The sequence below is a fragment of the Sebastes umbrosus genome, chromosome 6, assembly GCF_015220745.1.
Source record: "Sebastes umbrosus isolate fSebUmb1 chromosome 6, fSebUmb1.pri, whole genome shotgun sequence".
In the NCBI taxonomy this organism is placed as follows: domain Eukaryota; kingdom Metazoa; phylum Chordata; class Actinopteri; order Perciformes; family Sebastidae; genus Sebastes; species Sebastes umbrosus.
This window is the reverse complement of record NC_051274.1, coordinates 30,325,878-30,342,822: the sequence shown is the minus strand read 5'-3', so window position 1 is coordinate 30,342,822 and position 16,945 is coordinate 30,325,878. Positions and strand designations below refer to the sequence as shown.

Genomic DNA, 16,945 nt, shown 5'->3' with positions numbered 1-16,945 from the left:
TTTTAGGTTCAACATCTTTACATGCTACATTTTTATTTTAGTATTAAATTAAACAATGTAAACTACAGTAATGCATTGGGACGTCCCAGTGGCCCTGTAGTCCTTTAATATTGATAACCTGCTGATACAGAGTCCGATCACATACGTATATTGACCTAAATGTATGTAAATATAAAACTGATCATCTTGATCCGATATGAATGAAAGTTTAGCTGGAGAAGAGAGATCATCTAAAGAGAAGAGGTCTCACGCTGTTGGAGTTGTTGGAACTACAGAAACGCTAAGAGTGGAGCTTCTTCCCACACAGATGATCTTTGGCTGAATACAGACATGAAAAATGTCAGTTCTAAAGCTCATCGATTAGTCGATCAACAGAAAATTAATCTGACAAATATCCTCTGGTGCCAGCTTCTTTAATATGTTTAAGATTTGATGCTTTTCTGTGTTATATTTGATCATTAATTAATTTCTTTGGACTGTTGGTTCACCTTGTTAACAGACATTTTCTGATATTTTATAGATAAAATTAAATAATTGGCAGGTTAATCAAATTAGTGTCGGCCCTAACTTCAACCATGACATGAAGGTCGCTGTGTCTCTGGGAGTGGGTCTACACCTCAACTCTCAAATATAAAAACAGTCAGTACAGGAGAGCCTGGAGCTCAGTGTGGGACCAGGGGTCTTTGCGTTGTCTGATGAGACGTGACGGGACATGGCGGGGTGTGAACAGGAAGTGGCGGGGTGTGGTGCGTGGCTGTCGGTCTGCAGGACGAAGGCTGAAATAAAATGAGGCACTTGTTATGATTTAGAGCTGCATGTCCTAGTGTCTTGCTCCACCATGGCGGTTGCTATAGAAACAGGTCATCCTGCTGGCCGAGTTGCCGTGGCGATGCTATGGTTATTGACAGCCAACAGGACCACAGCTGGACCTGAACTGTGTGTGTGTGTGCGTGCGTGTGTGTGTGTGTGTGTGTTATGGCTCTGTTACATCATCAGGGCAAAGTTTTTTTCTTTTTTACAAGCAAGCAGGCAAATCAGATCATCTCTGGTCTATTTAATCTCTAATAATAATAATAATAATAATAATGTCATTGAGCCTTTACATGTTCAGCTTATAAAAATAAAAAATCATTCCAGTGATATTCACATGCTCAGATACACAGAATCACAGAACAGCGTCTGAAAAGGTTCTCATGTTGTTTGCATACGAGTTTAAAGTTGGAGAGGTGATGATGAGGAGGAGGATGAAGGTGATGAGCAGGGCCTGTATCACACGGACTTCATCTGACTCTGATTCTGATCGCTGGTATCATGAAGCTGGTTCTCGATCTCGATTCTGGCGCCCAACAACACAGCAAGATGACATTTTAGATGTGTAACTTTAGCCCACTGCTAGTGTTAGCCTTCAGCTAACACCGTGACGTAGGTTAGGGTTAGCTACAGAGTCTCTCTTTTGTCTCTACTGTTCTGTTTACTCCCTGATATTTTGTTCTTTAAAAGGTATTGAAGAGGTTCAGACACCACGATATCAGCCTGATTATTATATATTATTAGTTCCAATCATTATGTTATTGAGTCTGAAAAGATGTATAACTGCTGCAGCGTTGGAAAAAGAGTGTAAAAGATATTTATACACTTTCAGGATTCTTGTCCGGAATAAAATAAACTTATTTAAATGACATAATTAATATAAATCTCCATCTTTCTGTTAGCCGTTTGATCTCAGATTCTCCTGACCTATAAAAATATTGCTCTTTGTTATTTGTCTCTTTATTATAAACCGTCAGTGATCTGATTGGTTTGTTGTCGCTGTCGACAGCTTTTGATCTGATCCTCTGGAGTTAACCAGGCTAGCATCTGTTACCATGGTGATGTAGCCCTGTTACCACCCTGATCTACCCAGCATCGTGATACCAGAGAGTCTGAGATAACGCACTCATCTGGCGCCGTGATACAGGTCTCAGGATGCACTGAGGGATGATGGGTAAAATAAAAATAACATTGTTAATTCGACGGCTGTGTGCGCACCTGTTATGTCATTGGCCAATCAGAGGCCTCAAAACCCACCCACCAGCCAATCAAAATGAAGTACTTGTCTGCTTTAATTGTCTGCTGTCATCCAATAAGACGCAGGAAGAGGTGGGTCTTCTCTCAGCAGGCCAATCAAAAAAGCCCTTATAAGTAGCCTTAAAAAAAAAAATCAGCGAATGAAAAACGAGAATGCCCTCGCTGTGAGCCAATCAGAGAGAGAGCCCGCCGGCTAGTTCCCGCCCACCGCGCCGACTGCCAACCAGAACCTGTGTCAGTTTCTGCGGGCTCGGCTTCAACCAGGGGCCCGGGGCATTCCCCTGTTGCCACGGCGACTCTGCTCTCCTCCAATGAGAATCCTCCCGCCACCCCGCTGTGGCGATGCTGGCTGCTGATAGGCTGACCTCTGAGAGGCTGGTTGCTGATTCGCTGTCAGACAGACGCTGGTGCTCGTCATCGTCCATCGGCATGAGGAAGGAAAACGCTACCTTCTGAGCTGCACCTGAGCTCCCAGAATGCTTTGCGTGGCGGGTGGTGGTGCTGTCGTCTCTCCGCTCTCCCCTCTTCTGCTCCTCCCTGTCGGTTTCTGTCGCCCTGCTCCTGCTCTTCGTCTCGCTCCTCCTCCTCCTCTCCTTCACGCCTCCTCCAGACTCCTCCACCTCCACCCCCTCCGGCAGCATCAACGTGTCCCAGGATCGAGCACTGATCCTGGGTAAGCTCCTGCTCCTCTTCCCCTGCTCCCTCTGCTCATGCCGCTTCTCCTTCTGTCTGACAGTCTGACTTCTTCTCCTCCTCTCCTCCTCCTCCTCCTCCTCCTCCCGTGCCTCCTCCTCCACCACGTCCAGGTCCAGATCAGGAGGCCCTTCCCCTCCTCTTCCTCCTCTTCCTCCTGTTCTTTGTTTGGTTTCTCCCTCTCTCCTCGTCCTCCTCCTCTCTCCTCCCCCCTCTCCTCCTCCTGTGGCGCCTCCTCCTCCCCGCTGCTGGCTGAGGGAGGCGGTTGTCATGGTCACTGTTTCCACATCTTGCTCCTCTGTGTGTGAAGAAGAGGAGGGGGAGAGGGCTCCTTCCTCAGGGCCTGGCAGACAAACAGAGAAACAAACATGAGCTACAGTTCCTCCGACGTCCACCAGAGGCTGCTGTGATCAAACACACATGTAATCAACATTTGATTTAACTGTGACGCTCACATGATAAAGACAAAGCTCTGATGGCTGCAGGTTGTTGATGGAGAACTAAAGATGGAGGGATGAAAGTGAAAGGAGGAAAGAAGAGCCAGAGGAGAACAGGAAGTTACCAACCGCGAGTTTTCAGTGCGTCCAATCACGTAGAAGCAGGGTTCCCCCTGTTTAGAGTTGGTCATACAGAGAGACAGGCTGGACAACTCCACTGAGGAAGAGGAGGAAGAACAGGACAGGAAGTACAGGAGGAAGGAGGAAGAGAAAGTAAGTCAAGAGAAACCCAGAGCTGTGATTGGACGATTCAGGTTCAGAGAGTCTGAAGGAGTTTTACTATAGAGCCTGTTAGTGTCCTGGTTAGCTGGAGGCATAACAAAGGAAAGACAGCTGGAGGCAACTGGAGGCTAACACTAGCAGTGGGTTAAAGTTACACATCTAAAAGCAGGATGACCTGTTTCTATAGAAACCGCCATGGTGGAGCAAGACACTAGGACATGCAGCCGTCTACTCCTCCTGAAGTAGTCTGCCAGCGGCGTAAGGGTCGGCTAATCTGGTCCCGTTGGTTAATGTTAACTTTCTCGACTAACACTTGTGATCCTGGAGAGTGAGTGACGGGACATATTGAGAGTATTTTTTCAGCCATTGTTAAAAAAAAAAAACCAACAATACTTGCTAGCCAGCGATAACTAACGTGTTCAGAGAATCATTCTGCCTCCACTTAACGCTCCGCCCAAAAAAAACCTCATCATGTTAACTAACAGAAAAGGGGGCTATAGACAATCTCTTAATTATTTTAACTTTTAACAGCTAAAAAATTGTATTAGTCGACACAGGAAGTTCTTCATCAGTGGTGGAAAGTAGCTTTCTGTACTTCAGTACAATTTTGAGGTACGTTACTTTCCATTTTCTGCTACTTTATCCTTCTACTCCACTGCATGATACCATCACCTCCAGACAGGTGGAGCAGTACGGAGACTGCTCAGGTAGTCTCACCGTAGTCGGGCACGTATCCGTTTCCCTTCTTGAGGATGAGGTGGATCCGATGTCCTCCTCTCCTGATCTGCTCCACAGCCTGACTGTGAGTCATCCCTGATGTACTGTCTCCGTTTATCTCCACCAGCTGGTCCGACACCTGAGGACACCAGGGGACACCTTCAGTTAACATCACACCTGAGACACCTGGGACACCTTCAGTTAAGTTTTATTCACTGTATACATTCAAAGAATGTGTCGCTGTATAATAACGTAAGAGCATCCTGACTGGCACACCGATCCTAAACCCTGAATGATACTCTACTATACTATAGGCTACACATAACACAGGAAAACAGTTCAACTATTAACACTAAACGCACCACGTTAACCCTATAATGTTCCAGTGTGAATATTATTAGAGTATTATAGGCCTACTATAGAAGATGCACAGCCCAGGTATGATAATATAGCTATAAAAACACTTATGACTAGCACATTATAACATGCCTTAAGAAATAATGAATATATAATAAGGTACCAGCTGATACACACACCAACATGTGAATAAGAGAGTACTGGGACTTATTTTTCCCCACTTCAAGCCCTAGTTAACTATAAGATGAGAAATCAGTCATGATGACTCCAGACACCTGGTGGCAGCAGATCGTTAGGACCAACAGGGAACACCTGGACTGTCTCTGCCTGTCTGGAACTGACTGCAGCTCAGTTTCTCTCTTTAAAATGTCAGAAAATAGTTTGTTTTGTTTGACCAACAGTCCAAAAACAAAATGAATTCAGTTTGAATGATATAAGACAGACAGACGGACTGCAGAGAGCAACAGAAAATAAGCATTTCTGCGTAAAAGAGCTTCTTTCTGAATCAGGTCTTTATTAGATGTGAGTTGATGGTGAAGGAATGTAGAGCAGGAGGAGGTCACACACTTTCTATCTCTGGTTCAAACTGTGGACTGAATGATGATGACGGGTGTCATCCTGCAGCCTTTAGGGGGCGCTAAACGCAGCACGTGTTGTTGAATATTTGAAGGAAGCAGCTGGATGTTGAATGTTTGATGCTCAGAGTGTCACAGCTGCAGACAGAAATTAATGATTTAATGAGGGATGTTTTATATCTGCTGATGTGAAGAGATATCGGAACCAGAGAGGTGATACTGATGATCTCATCTGATGCTTCTAATAGTGTGAACCTTGAACCTGATTCACTAGTTAAAGCTACGTTTTTAAACTGAATATTTGGGTTTAATACTGCTGGACAGATGAAACAAGTCAACTTGTGCTTTGATAAATTGTAACACTTTTCACCAAATTATTTAATTAAGAAAATTAAGTCAGTTTACAGTGTTTTTTTTGCCAAGTACCTTTGTTTTTGAAAGGTACTACTGTATATAAATAAAGTTATTATTATGTAACCGAACTCTAGTCCAGGACCTGGTTGTGGTGTGAGGTCCTGAACCAGCTCACTGTAGGAAACATCACCACCAGTCATCCTCTGTTGTTGACTGGAGGTCTCACTCTGAACCAAAGTGCTGGACTGAAGGGACGAGTTCGCCGGAGACCGAACAAGACTACTTCCTGCAGCTCCTTCACAGTAAAAGCCTTCCTGATTCTGTCTTTTACTGTGAAACAGCTGCAGGAAAGTGGTGGGTTGCAGATCTGTGTGTGTGTGTGTGTGTGTGTGTGTGTGTACCTGTATTTTGTTGCTGCGCTGGGCCGGCCCCCCCTCCATCAGTCCCAGTACATACAGTCCCATGTTGTACTCGCTGCCCCCCCTCAGAGAGAAACCAAACCCTGTAGGACCTCGCTCCAGATCCACGCTGTAGAACCTGGACTCATCCTGACACACAAATATAAACACAAATCATTTATTGAGTTTGTGTAAAAAATTAAGATACAGCTTGAATTTTACTAGAGAATGTCTGATACTCAAACATGCCTACTAAGTACTACTGGTACTACAGGTATACTGTTACTGCTACTATAGTTGTACTGAAGACTTCAGATCTCAGAGCAGCTCCCAAAGACTGACCTTTGACCTCCCTCTGGATCCTTTCATCAGCCGTCCATCAATCTCCAGGTCTGCTCCCTCTGACAGAGACATGATCAGTGTTATAATACAGTATTATTGTAGTAGAGTGGTGTTGGTAACAGGCAGTGGACATGAGGCTTTAGTGGAGGGTATTAGTGTGTATTAGTGTGTATTGTATTACGGTGGCGTGGCGTGATGCTCAGTCTCAGCGTGTTCCCGGCTCTCCTCAGGATCTGGGCGAGGTCTCGATGCTGCAGACCTCCGACAGCTCGCCCCTCCACCGCCTCCAGCTGGTCTCCAGGCTGAATCTGGCCACTGCGAGCCGCCGGGCTGCCGCGACGCACCGTCACGAAGCGGTGAGACATCAGGGACGGGGCTATCAAAGTTAACATGATAATAACGCAACTTGTGATTTTTAGGTTGTAGCAGGTTCAGTTTTAAAGCTAGAGTGAAGATACTGGTATCATATGAAACTAGAAAACCTGATGAATCCATGACATGAAACCACGTCATACTAGCTTGTCGTCAAGGAGCTTAAATAACACTGTTAACTTAGGCTAAATTTTGGTGAGGAAAAACTGACATGGCCATTTTTTGTTGTTGGCTGTTGGGCTGCATTTTGCCATGTTATGATTTGACCTTATTTCTTTATGCTAAATGCAGTACCTGTGAGGGTTTCTGGACAATAATTGCCATTGTTTTGTGTTGTTAAATGACATCCAATAATAAATATATACATACATTTGCATAAAGCAGCATATTTGTCCACTCCCACGTTAATAAGAGAATTAAATACTTGACAAATTTTGCTTTAAGGTACATTTTGAACAGACAAATGTACGAATAATTTGCGATTAATCATGATTAAATATTTGAATCCATTGACAGCCCTAGTTATAACGACTTTAGAACCATTTTAAATCTGTCTTAGAAGCAGTCAGATTCAGCTCATTCCTGTTTTGTGTCTAAACGGAGAGAAAAACAACATTTGTGGGAGTTGGTTCTTACAACACACACACACACACAACACACACACACATACACACACACCTGATCCTGGTGTTGAAACCTCAGAGAGGAGAGAAATTCTCAGAAAGATTTTCTGGCTCAGAAACATTAATCACAAGACTAAACTGTTTCTGCTCCAGCAGAGAGATCACATGGCCAGCAGACAGACAGTATTAAAGTGACCCTGTACCATGAACCAATCCGACCACTGACTGTTTGCACAGTTTCATGTTGTGAAGTCAAACAGCAGAAGATAAAACCTGAAGGACAGAAACACGCTGACTCCTGATAAACAGCTGGATGGAAGTGAAGGGTGAAGAACATTTATCAAACCAAAGAAGTCAATCTAAACTACAGGATCCTGGTCTTCTCAGTGTCCACAACAACACTTTCACAACACCGCTCCTGATTTGGATAAAGTTGAGGTCTAGGCTACTTTATGCAAATCAGTGGCGTCCGGCGTGACTCGCCGCCTCTGGCAACTCCCTGGAAACTTTTAAAATAACCGTTGTCGTGAGCTGATTTAGGTTGTATAAAGGACGGAACCTGCCAAAATCAAATATTAAATAAATAAATGACTCGATAAATAAATAAATAAATATGTCATTAAATGTAGCAAAAATAATATTTAAAATAAATGTAAACACATTGAGTGACAGCCCCCTCATTTGCATAATAAAAAGATATGTGTAAAGAAATGTATAAAAAAAGAACACAGAAATAAGTAAGTATGGGGAAATAAATAAGGGGTGAAATGCAAAGGGAGAATCATGCATAAATATATAAATAAATACATAAAAATAGAAAATAAATGCAAAAATAAATAAATTACCTTAAAATGTAATAAAAATAAATAAATTACTTTAAAATGTAATAAAAAAATACATAAATAAATAAAAGGGAAAATTTAACAGAGGCATAAACAAAAAAGGGAATTAATACAAAGATAAATAAATAAAGAAGCAAATTAAAACAGAAATATCAATTTATGTCACATTTAATCAATTAATTAATGGCTACATTTATTTTCTATATTATTTTTGCTACATTTAATGACTTATTTATTTATCAGGTAATTTATTTATTTATTCATTTATTTTTCTTCCATAAGGTCGTACTATAAATGAGGACAGCAGTGTTTTAAATTAAACTGTCACCACCTCATCACAGGGCTCAATACTGGCTCCTCTTCTGGTTATATAAATGTAGAAAATAATTAAATAGATATAATGTTGAGTTATAATACAGTTACGGATAATATAGGTTTCTGGAGGTTCATAGAAATGAAATGAAACCATTGGTATGTGGAGCATTGTTCGTTAGTCTCGGAGACACAGTGAGAGACTTTGGCCTGAACAAATAAACTAGAAATAAACAGGATTTATAGAGAATAGACTGAAACAGGAACAAACACCAGCAGGTCCTTCAAAGTGACTTTAAAGGAACCTTTAATATATCAAAGAGTCAAAGTGTGTGTGTGTTTAAACTGAACACAGAGGTGGAGGGGTGAATGTTAGCATGAGAGCTGATAAGCAAAGAGCTGAGTTCAACAAGCTGAGAGAGAAACACATGAAGAGAGTCTGATGTTATCAGACAGACAGCTGGAAGGAAACAACCATCGCTGGGCCTCTAAAATATCTCCAATAACACCGACATGACAACGTGAAACCACACAGTTTGTAACCTTTAACAGCTCTGAGGTACAACTATAATATGTATATGTATAAGTATAAGTAACTTCAGCATCCTGCATAAAAATGTCTGTACACATCAGACCGCCACATACGAGTACTTCGCATTAAGTCAAGGCCGCGTCCCCTTTTGGGAGATAGAAAACCAAAGATCTCATAGACTTCAATGCAATCTGACCTATGTTTGGATTGTAATTTTGACAAGTTATACTTGTATTGACAAGTATACATTCATCTCTTGTTATACAAACGTTTGTTTTATACACGTCTTATAAATATTTTGCGACCTTGCCTGAACCTGAGCGTTGGCGATACCTTAATAAATGAAGGTTGATCGCCGCCATGTGCCTTCAGTCTTCCGTTGATGTATGACTGTATTACTAAAGGAGATGAAAGAGTCCCGCATCATCAACATGTCATATCTTTGGAGTACAACATGTGCAGTAAAATCTGCCAAAATTGAGCCAATCGCGATGCACGACCGCAGGTCCAGTTACACTGTGCATGTGTTATACTCCATACCCTAAGACTCGTGTCCCAGCCTCTTTCAATAGGCCTTGGTATTACTGCAGCAGCCGCTCACTCAAACTAACGTTAGCGAGCCATAAAGCCATGCTGGTCTGGTCTATAGCTTGGAGCCATAAAGACCCTCTATTAGATTTTTTTTAGGACACTGCAGGGGAACAAATCAGAGATCAGCATTTTTTAACTTATATTTGGTGCAACCAGCTACACAGCAACTCTCCAGCATAGCGTTATTACTGTTAGCGGTTTGTTTAAAGTAGAAGTTTGGACTTCTTCTGTTTATTCTGTCACCGTCTACGAGGGACACGGGACTGGTTTCCCCCAGAAAGCCTACTCTGGATGACGTATTGCCGGTCTGATGTATGGAGAACCAATAAAATACTAACATTTCCTCCTCTCTTCCCCCCCTCTAACATCATCATCATCATCATCATCATCATCATCATCATCAGCTACATGAGCACAGAAATACAACTTTCTCTTCATCATTGACATCCAGCAGGAGACCTCTGTGTGACAAACTGGAGCGCAGGTGAGTCTGAGCTTATTGTACTGTGAAATTGGACACACACACACACACACACACACACACACACACACACTCACGAATGCACGCACACACACAGCTCCACATGGTTGAATTATGGATAACGTGACTATTATTAGACCAGTTGGTCTTCAGGATGCTGAATCTGTTCACATGAATGGACAGAAATAGTGCAGTGCTCGTACTACTATAGTATTTACTGTGTCACGATACAAAGTGGGTCAAATGCAGTAAATACCAGGATGTCCTGCTGGCTATTCTGACCCACAATCCTCTGGGACGACAGCACTCTTAATAATTCATTTAACATTAAGTGGATTAATGAATACTTAAAAAACAAGGATAGTGTTTTTGGTTATCTGCCCTGATCAGTTTCACCTGTCCCTCATTAGTCCTGCACTCACCTCACCTCACCTCACCTCCTGCTCACCTGTTCTCACTTCTCCAGTTAGTCAGTCACTATTTATCACCTCAGCTCCTTTGTTCATTGCCGGTTTGTCTTTCGTTCTGTAGAGTTTAGTTTGCCTGTTACCTGCCTGCATCCTGGACTCTCAGTGTGTGAGCCTTTTTGTTCATTAAAGTCTAAACTTTCTCTAAACTTTAAGTGCAATTGTCACAGCTGTTTGACGGGACATCACAACTCTATTGCATTTCTGCAAAAGGTAGTAACTCACCCAAAGCACTTCATTCATGCTTCAAAACCTCGTTATTGTGTCAGTAGACTGGCCACCAAAATGAAAAGTTGTTTAGCCGTACTGGTTAAAATGTTTAGGTGTTTTTTCACCAGTCAACCCTGGAAATGTTTCTGATTTGCAAATCTCTGTTTTGTTGACACTGACTGTACCACACTAGAATGTCATGTCAGTTTTGTCAAGCTGAAGGCTGTCGTGTATCGCACTGAGCTCTTCAGACTCCCAAGTTTACCCGGAAAAGTCAATACTGTATACACAGAAACAGAATATGTACATGTGCGTTTACAGTAACTGTATTTAGAGACATAGATTGACATATATTATTATTATATACTGCTGGTAGTTTAATCTATAATAATTAATCAGCATTTATTATTCTAATAATATATATTTAATTCTTCTCATGTTTTGTTTGTAGAAAACGTCATTCTAACTCTTTAACTTCCTGTTTCACTGTAAAAGTCCTTTCATCATGTTTAATGTCTATAAACTGAACGTCTGAACATGAAGTCACATCTGGACACGAACACACAGTCAGCTGAGGCTTATTGTTACATAACACACACACACACACACACACAGACACACACACACATTGTTTTTATATCATCAGAAATTGAAAGCTAAATGTTTTTTATAGTGAATTCTACTCAGACTCTACTTAGTTCAGCAGCGAGTTTCTCTGGAGACTTTCCCCCAGGTGTGTGAGTGTGTGTGTGTGTGTGTTAGTTATAGATCAGTCATCAGGTGATCATTAGAGTGTCTGTTACTGATTACACTCTCAGAGAGTTCACATTGAACCCCCGTACCCGTTGGTCCAGTGACACCTCCAATAAGTTAGAGTTATATATATATATATATATTAGGGTTGTCAAAGTTAACAAAATAATAGCGAGTAAACGCAAATTAGTTTTAACGCCACTAATTTCTTTAACGCATTAACACAACTTGTGACTTTTAGGTTGTAGCGGGCATCATATGAATCTAAAAAACCTAAGGAATACATTGGTACCAACTATGTCATACTAGCTTGTCTAGAAGGAGGCTAAATAACGCTGCAAACTTTTGCTATATTTTAGCAAGGGAAAACTGTCATGACCATTTTCAAAGGTGTCCCTTGACCTCTGACCTCAAGATATGTGAATGTAAATGGGTTCTATGGGTACCCACGAGTCTCTCCTTTACAGACATGCACACTTTATGATAATCACATGCAGTTTGGGGCAAGTCATAGTCAAGTCAGCACACTGACACACTGACAGCTGTTGTTGCCTGTTGGGCTGCAGTTTGCCATGTTATGATTTGAGCATATTCTTTATGCTAAATGCAGTACCTGTGAGGGTTTCTGGACAATATTCGTCATTGTTTTGTGTTGTTAATTGATTTCAAATAATAAATATATACATACATTTGCATAAAGCAAGCATATTTGTCCACTCCCATGTTGATAAGAGTATTAAATACTTGAAAAATCTCCCTTTAAGGTACATTTTGAACAGATTTATTTGCGATTAATCACGATTAAATATTTTAATCTATTGACAGCCCTAGTTAGAACCACTTTAGAACCAGTCAGATTCAGCTCGTTCCTGTTTTGTGTCTAAACGGAGAGAAAAACAACATTTGTGGGAGTTGGTTTCTTACAACACACACACACACAAATCTTTCTATAATTCTTGTGTGAGCTGCTCTTAAAGGATTAATTCAGTAAAAACACAGAAGCATGTTTCTCTATCTGATCTGAGTCCGGACAGGCTGAACCTCTTTATAGAAACTGTTTCTTAGGATGGAAAGTTAAAACATGACATCACATATTTACTCAGTGATTAGTTTTTATCAGTAACACTCCTCCAGACTCTGACTGAACTATAGAAGGATCAGGACTGGTCCTCTAACCCTGAACACTGTCAACACTTAAATCCACTGATAGACACACAACAAGTCTGACTGCTGAGAGTTTCAATGAGGTGAAACTAGTTTAGACATTCCTGAGAGTTGATGGAGGAGGAGGAGGGTGACGACGAGATAGATAATAAAAGAGGGAGGAAGAAATGGCTTTAGGGAGGCTATATGCTGGATAAGGGAACATCACATCATAGTCAAATATTAAGTAGAGATCACTTCATCGAGGAAACATTTCACACTAGCAGTGGGGAAAAACATTCACCTATGTATCGTGATTTTTTTTTTACGATTTTGAAATAGATGTTTTAATGCCAGAATCGATATATTTGCTTCATTTGAGTTTATGTGGAGGTAGAAGGAAGTTACTGCTTTTATTGTTGTAGTCTGAGTAACGTGACGTCATATCTGTTCTGTATCCATCAACCAAAACAAACCGCAGCGAGCCAAAATGAGAAAGTAGAAAACGGCGGAGGGTCCGTGTGAATACGACCTGCACACTCACATTTTAAATCCAAAGAAGTAAACACTACACATCCAGTAAAGTATGGAAACACTTTGGGTTTCACACATTGCAGGAAAAACAGAGCTAGACATCACGGCTAAAGCTGCATGCTAACTCTGTCATGGACAGGAAACGTTACCGTATTGCGGCCGGCCATCACTCTCATCTCCGTGGTCAAATGCGCCGACGCTACAACTGTAGAGCACCCATATACTGACATTTATGTTAAACGCATTCAAACGGCCCCGATGGAGCTGATCAGGGATGTATAAAGAGAACGGAGCTGACGGGAGAGCTAGAGACGGACTTGGAGAAGTTAGAGGAAGTATACACACGTGTGACTACGTCCGGTTGTCAAAATAAGGTGTTAACAAGGGGAACTGTATTAACAAAATACATATATGGAAATAAGATTGATTGGATTATATTCACCAGAAGTATAAAACATTACACGTCCGTTATAAATTAAAAAGAAAATACCACTAATTTGTGAAGGAAATGTCTTTATTCTTTGATTTCTGGGTTGCTGGAAACAATTTAATAAATAATACTTGACAATGATCCCGATATATTTGACTTCAGGACATCTCTGACTACATACTTGCTGAAAATCAAACATTTTTACTGTAATTTAGATATTTTCCATAGTAAAAGTCCCTAGAAGTGTATGATTCAACTTTTTACCCATGGTCTAGTGTTAAAGAAGTTAACAAAAATTGCAATATATTGTTATATCGAATTGCAATACTTATCAAATCGGCACCCAAATATTGTGATAGTATCGAATCAGGAAATAGGTATATCGTTTCAGCCCTACTACACACACCAACAACTCTTCCCTCAGCTGGGAAGAAATACAAACCAACAAGCCTTAAATAGTGCAGCTTTAAACCAGTACAGAGTCTATACTGGTTTCTATTAGACCTCAGTACACTAGATGACATACACACACACACACACACACACACATGCACACTGAGTGACTTACGTTTAGAGTCCTTCACAGTTTTCAGAGCCGACTGCAGTCGTTCCAACATGATGAATATAGACCAGAGACAAGCAAACACAAGAAACTATCTGTCTGTCTGTCTGTCTGTGAGGCAGGTTGTACCTCTGAACGTGGGCGAGTGAGACTGAGCTGGAAAGAGAGACAGCTGGGAGGGAGGGGGCGTGGCCAACAGAGCAGATAACACACACACACACACACACACATGCCTTAACAGAGGAGATTATTGTTCATGTTTCAGAGGAGGCGATGCGTTTGAGGTCTCTGTGCTCTGCTGTAAACCTGGTCGTTGCTTCCAGCTGAATGAAGCTCAGCTGCTGCAGAGACTCGATATAACAGTCGGAGAGCCGTCAGCGCCTCCTGCAGGCTGCACAGGTCATCACACCCACACGATGAACAAACACCATCCTGATGATTTATCTCTTCTTCTTAGAGTCAGTTAACTCACTCTGGATACACACTTCTCACTGCGTCAGATCTCAGTGTGATGATTGAAATCTAATCAGGCCCTGAGAAGCTCCCAGCAGGAAGTACCGTCTTCTGAACTACATAAGAAATATGCTCAAATCATAACATGGCAAACTGCAGCCCAACAGGCAACAACAGCTGTCAGTGTGTCAGTGTGCTGACTTGACTATGACTCACCCCAAACTGCATGTGATTATCATAAAGTGGGCATGTCTATAAAGGGGAGACTCGTGGGTACCCAGAGAACCCATTTACATTCACATATCTTGAGGTCAGAGGTCAAGGGACACCTTTGAAAATGGTCATGACAGTTTTTCCTCATCAAAATTTAGTGCAAGTTTAGAGCGTTATTTAGTCTCCTTCATAACAAGCTAGTATGACATAGTTGGTACCAATGAATTCCTTAGGTTTTTCTAGTTTCATATGATACCAGTGTCCTCACTCTAGCTTTAAAATTGAGCCCTTCTCCTCCTGGTGAAGTAGTCTCCTAGCGGCGAGGAGTGAGGCTGAGGGGCCGTGACCCAGCGCTGTCTGCTGTTGGGCTAATTCTTTTTGTAGCATGGTGGAATTAGCAAGGTAGCTAGCTAACTAGCCCGTCGCTAAATGAGATTATAGATGTGTAACTTTAGCCCACTGCTAGTGTTAGCCTCCAGTCAACACCATGACGTGATGTACAGTACCATTCACATGCAGAAGGACAGTGTTCTGGACAGTGGCTCAACTTATGAAAATAACAATATACAGCATGTAGTGACCTTCAGCATGTAAATAAAGTGAAAACCCAACAAAACAGCAGAAGGGCTTCACTGGGACTCACCCCCATTGGTCACTTCCTGAGAGGCGATGACGAATCCGAAGCCTTCTCCCACCCGCCTCCTCAGCTCCACCTCCACCGTCTTTACTCCTCCTCTTCCATCCTTGGCTACTGCTCCCAGGGCTCCTCCCCCTCTGACGGGAGGAGGCCCGCCGGCGCTCTCCTCTACTCCCAGCAGGTCACGTGGCTCTAAGGTCAACGCCACAGGAACCGAGTCCAGGAAGCTGGTGCTCTGGATGAGGGCCGAGGCTGGGGGCCCGTTTGGCGTCTGGGCTGGAGGGGGCCCTGGAAAACAAAGAGGAGTCAGATGAGGAGGAGGAGACACACTGATGGGAGCAGACAGACAAGAAGGACTCGATCAAGACTAGATCAGGGCAGTTACCTTGGTGGGTCCCTGGGACTGGTAGCTGCCCCTCCTGGGGACTCTCCAGGACCAAGCCAGCCTGGCTGAGTGGGGGGACGCCCCCCACCAAGGCACCCGTGGACGGGGAAGGCAAGTTGGCTGAAGTCGGCGGGTGGGATGAAGAGGGGGTGGCCAGGCCGTGTGGGGAGGGGAGGGCCTTGTAGAAGTTGGGGGTGACGACTGGGGAACACATGGGACCTGGTGGAGGGAACACGTCATTCATTGTTGTTGGTTCACCTGTAACATGTTTTTACTGGTGGAATGAATCAGATTTAATGTTCAGTAGTACCTCCTCTGTAGACCAGTAGGACCACCTCTCCCTGTTTGGTGTGTTCTTGCAGGACTCTCTGGACCTGAGGACAGAAATGTACCAGTGGTTATGTATGGAAACATAGTAGTGCCCTGTATGCTAAATCCTGGTGTAAAGGTCCTGACACACAAAGCTGACAATCGACCGTCGGATAGTTTGGGCCTGTCGGTAAGCGTCCGTCGGCCTAGTTTTTTTTGGTGTGTCCCGCACCGTCGGCTCTAGTCTGTTATAGTTTTTTCGGCTGATTCAGCGTGTTGAATCGGCGGCGGAGTTCGTCGGTGAGAGAAATCCCTCTGATTGGCTGTTCAGCTTGAACGAATCAGAACACGAGAAGGGAAACGGAAGTGAGGAAAGCAAGCCAACGAGTAAAGTCAAGAGGAAACACACAGAAGGCTCTTCTTATTTTCCATCTTCATCTCATCTGATCATTCCAATACACGCATATTTTCACAACGACATGGCCATCTGGAAAGAAGCTAAGTAGTGAGTGGTGTGAAAATGGTCGTCAGACGCCGCTTCGTTTCATGTAACGTATCATAACGGCTTGTATACCCTCCCCCGCCCCCCCCCAAACGGACTGTTAATACTACGTCACTGCTCCGACCGTCGAATAACGCCACGGGTGGGTTTGACATTGGAGTTAGATGAAAGTCCGGTTTGTCACATACTGTTGCTTAAGGGCGCCTCCGTGCGTTGGATTCCGATGTTGAGGGGCGCTTACCAAACGCCGGTATTTGACAAGTTGGGAGTGAGAACGGCTTGATAGAAACACTGCAGATTGCAGATGTGGTCGGACTGTTTATACTGAGGCCTTCAGAGTGACATCATAGAGATTTCCCCACCGTCTGTGAG

General features: G+C 42.8%; 1 protein-coding gene across 6 annotated transcripts in view; it reads right to left on the bottom strand.

Moving 5' to 3' along the window:
* magixa (MAGI family member, X-linked a) overlaps positions 1 to 16,945 on the bottom strand; it is a 37,584-nt gene continuing 20,639 nt past the window's right edge. For 4 of the 6 annotated variants that reach the window (XM_037772763.1, XM_037772760.1, XM_037772762.1 and 1 more), the window contains exons 14-21: positions 16,073 to 16,136; positions 15,763 to 15,981; positions 15,384 to 15,665; positions 6,404 to 6,598; positions 6,223 to 6,281; positions 5,884 to 6,030; positions 4,197 to 4,335; positions 1 to 3,103 (exon numbers count right to left, since the gene is read on the bottom strand). In XM_037772763.1, the coding sequence (XP_037628691.1) occupies positions 2,241 to 3,103; positions 4,197 to 4,335; positions 5,884 to 6,030; positions 6,223 to 6,281; positions 6,404 to 6,598; positions 15,384 to 15,665; positions 15,763 to 15,981; positions 16,073 to 16,136 (1,968 nt within the window). In that variant the 3' untranslated portion in view covers positions 1 to 2,240. Of the gene's footprint in view, positions 3,104 to 3,326; positions 3,415 to 4,196; positions 4,336 to 5,057; positions 5,267 to 5,883; positions 6,031 to 6,222; positions 6,282 to 6,403; positions 6,599 to 15,383; positions 15,666 to 15,762; positions 15,982 to 16,072; positions 16,137 to 16,945 lie in introns of those variants that run through there. The other 2 variants (XM_037772764.1, XM_037772765.1) reach the window with 2 other exon arrangements.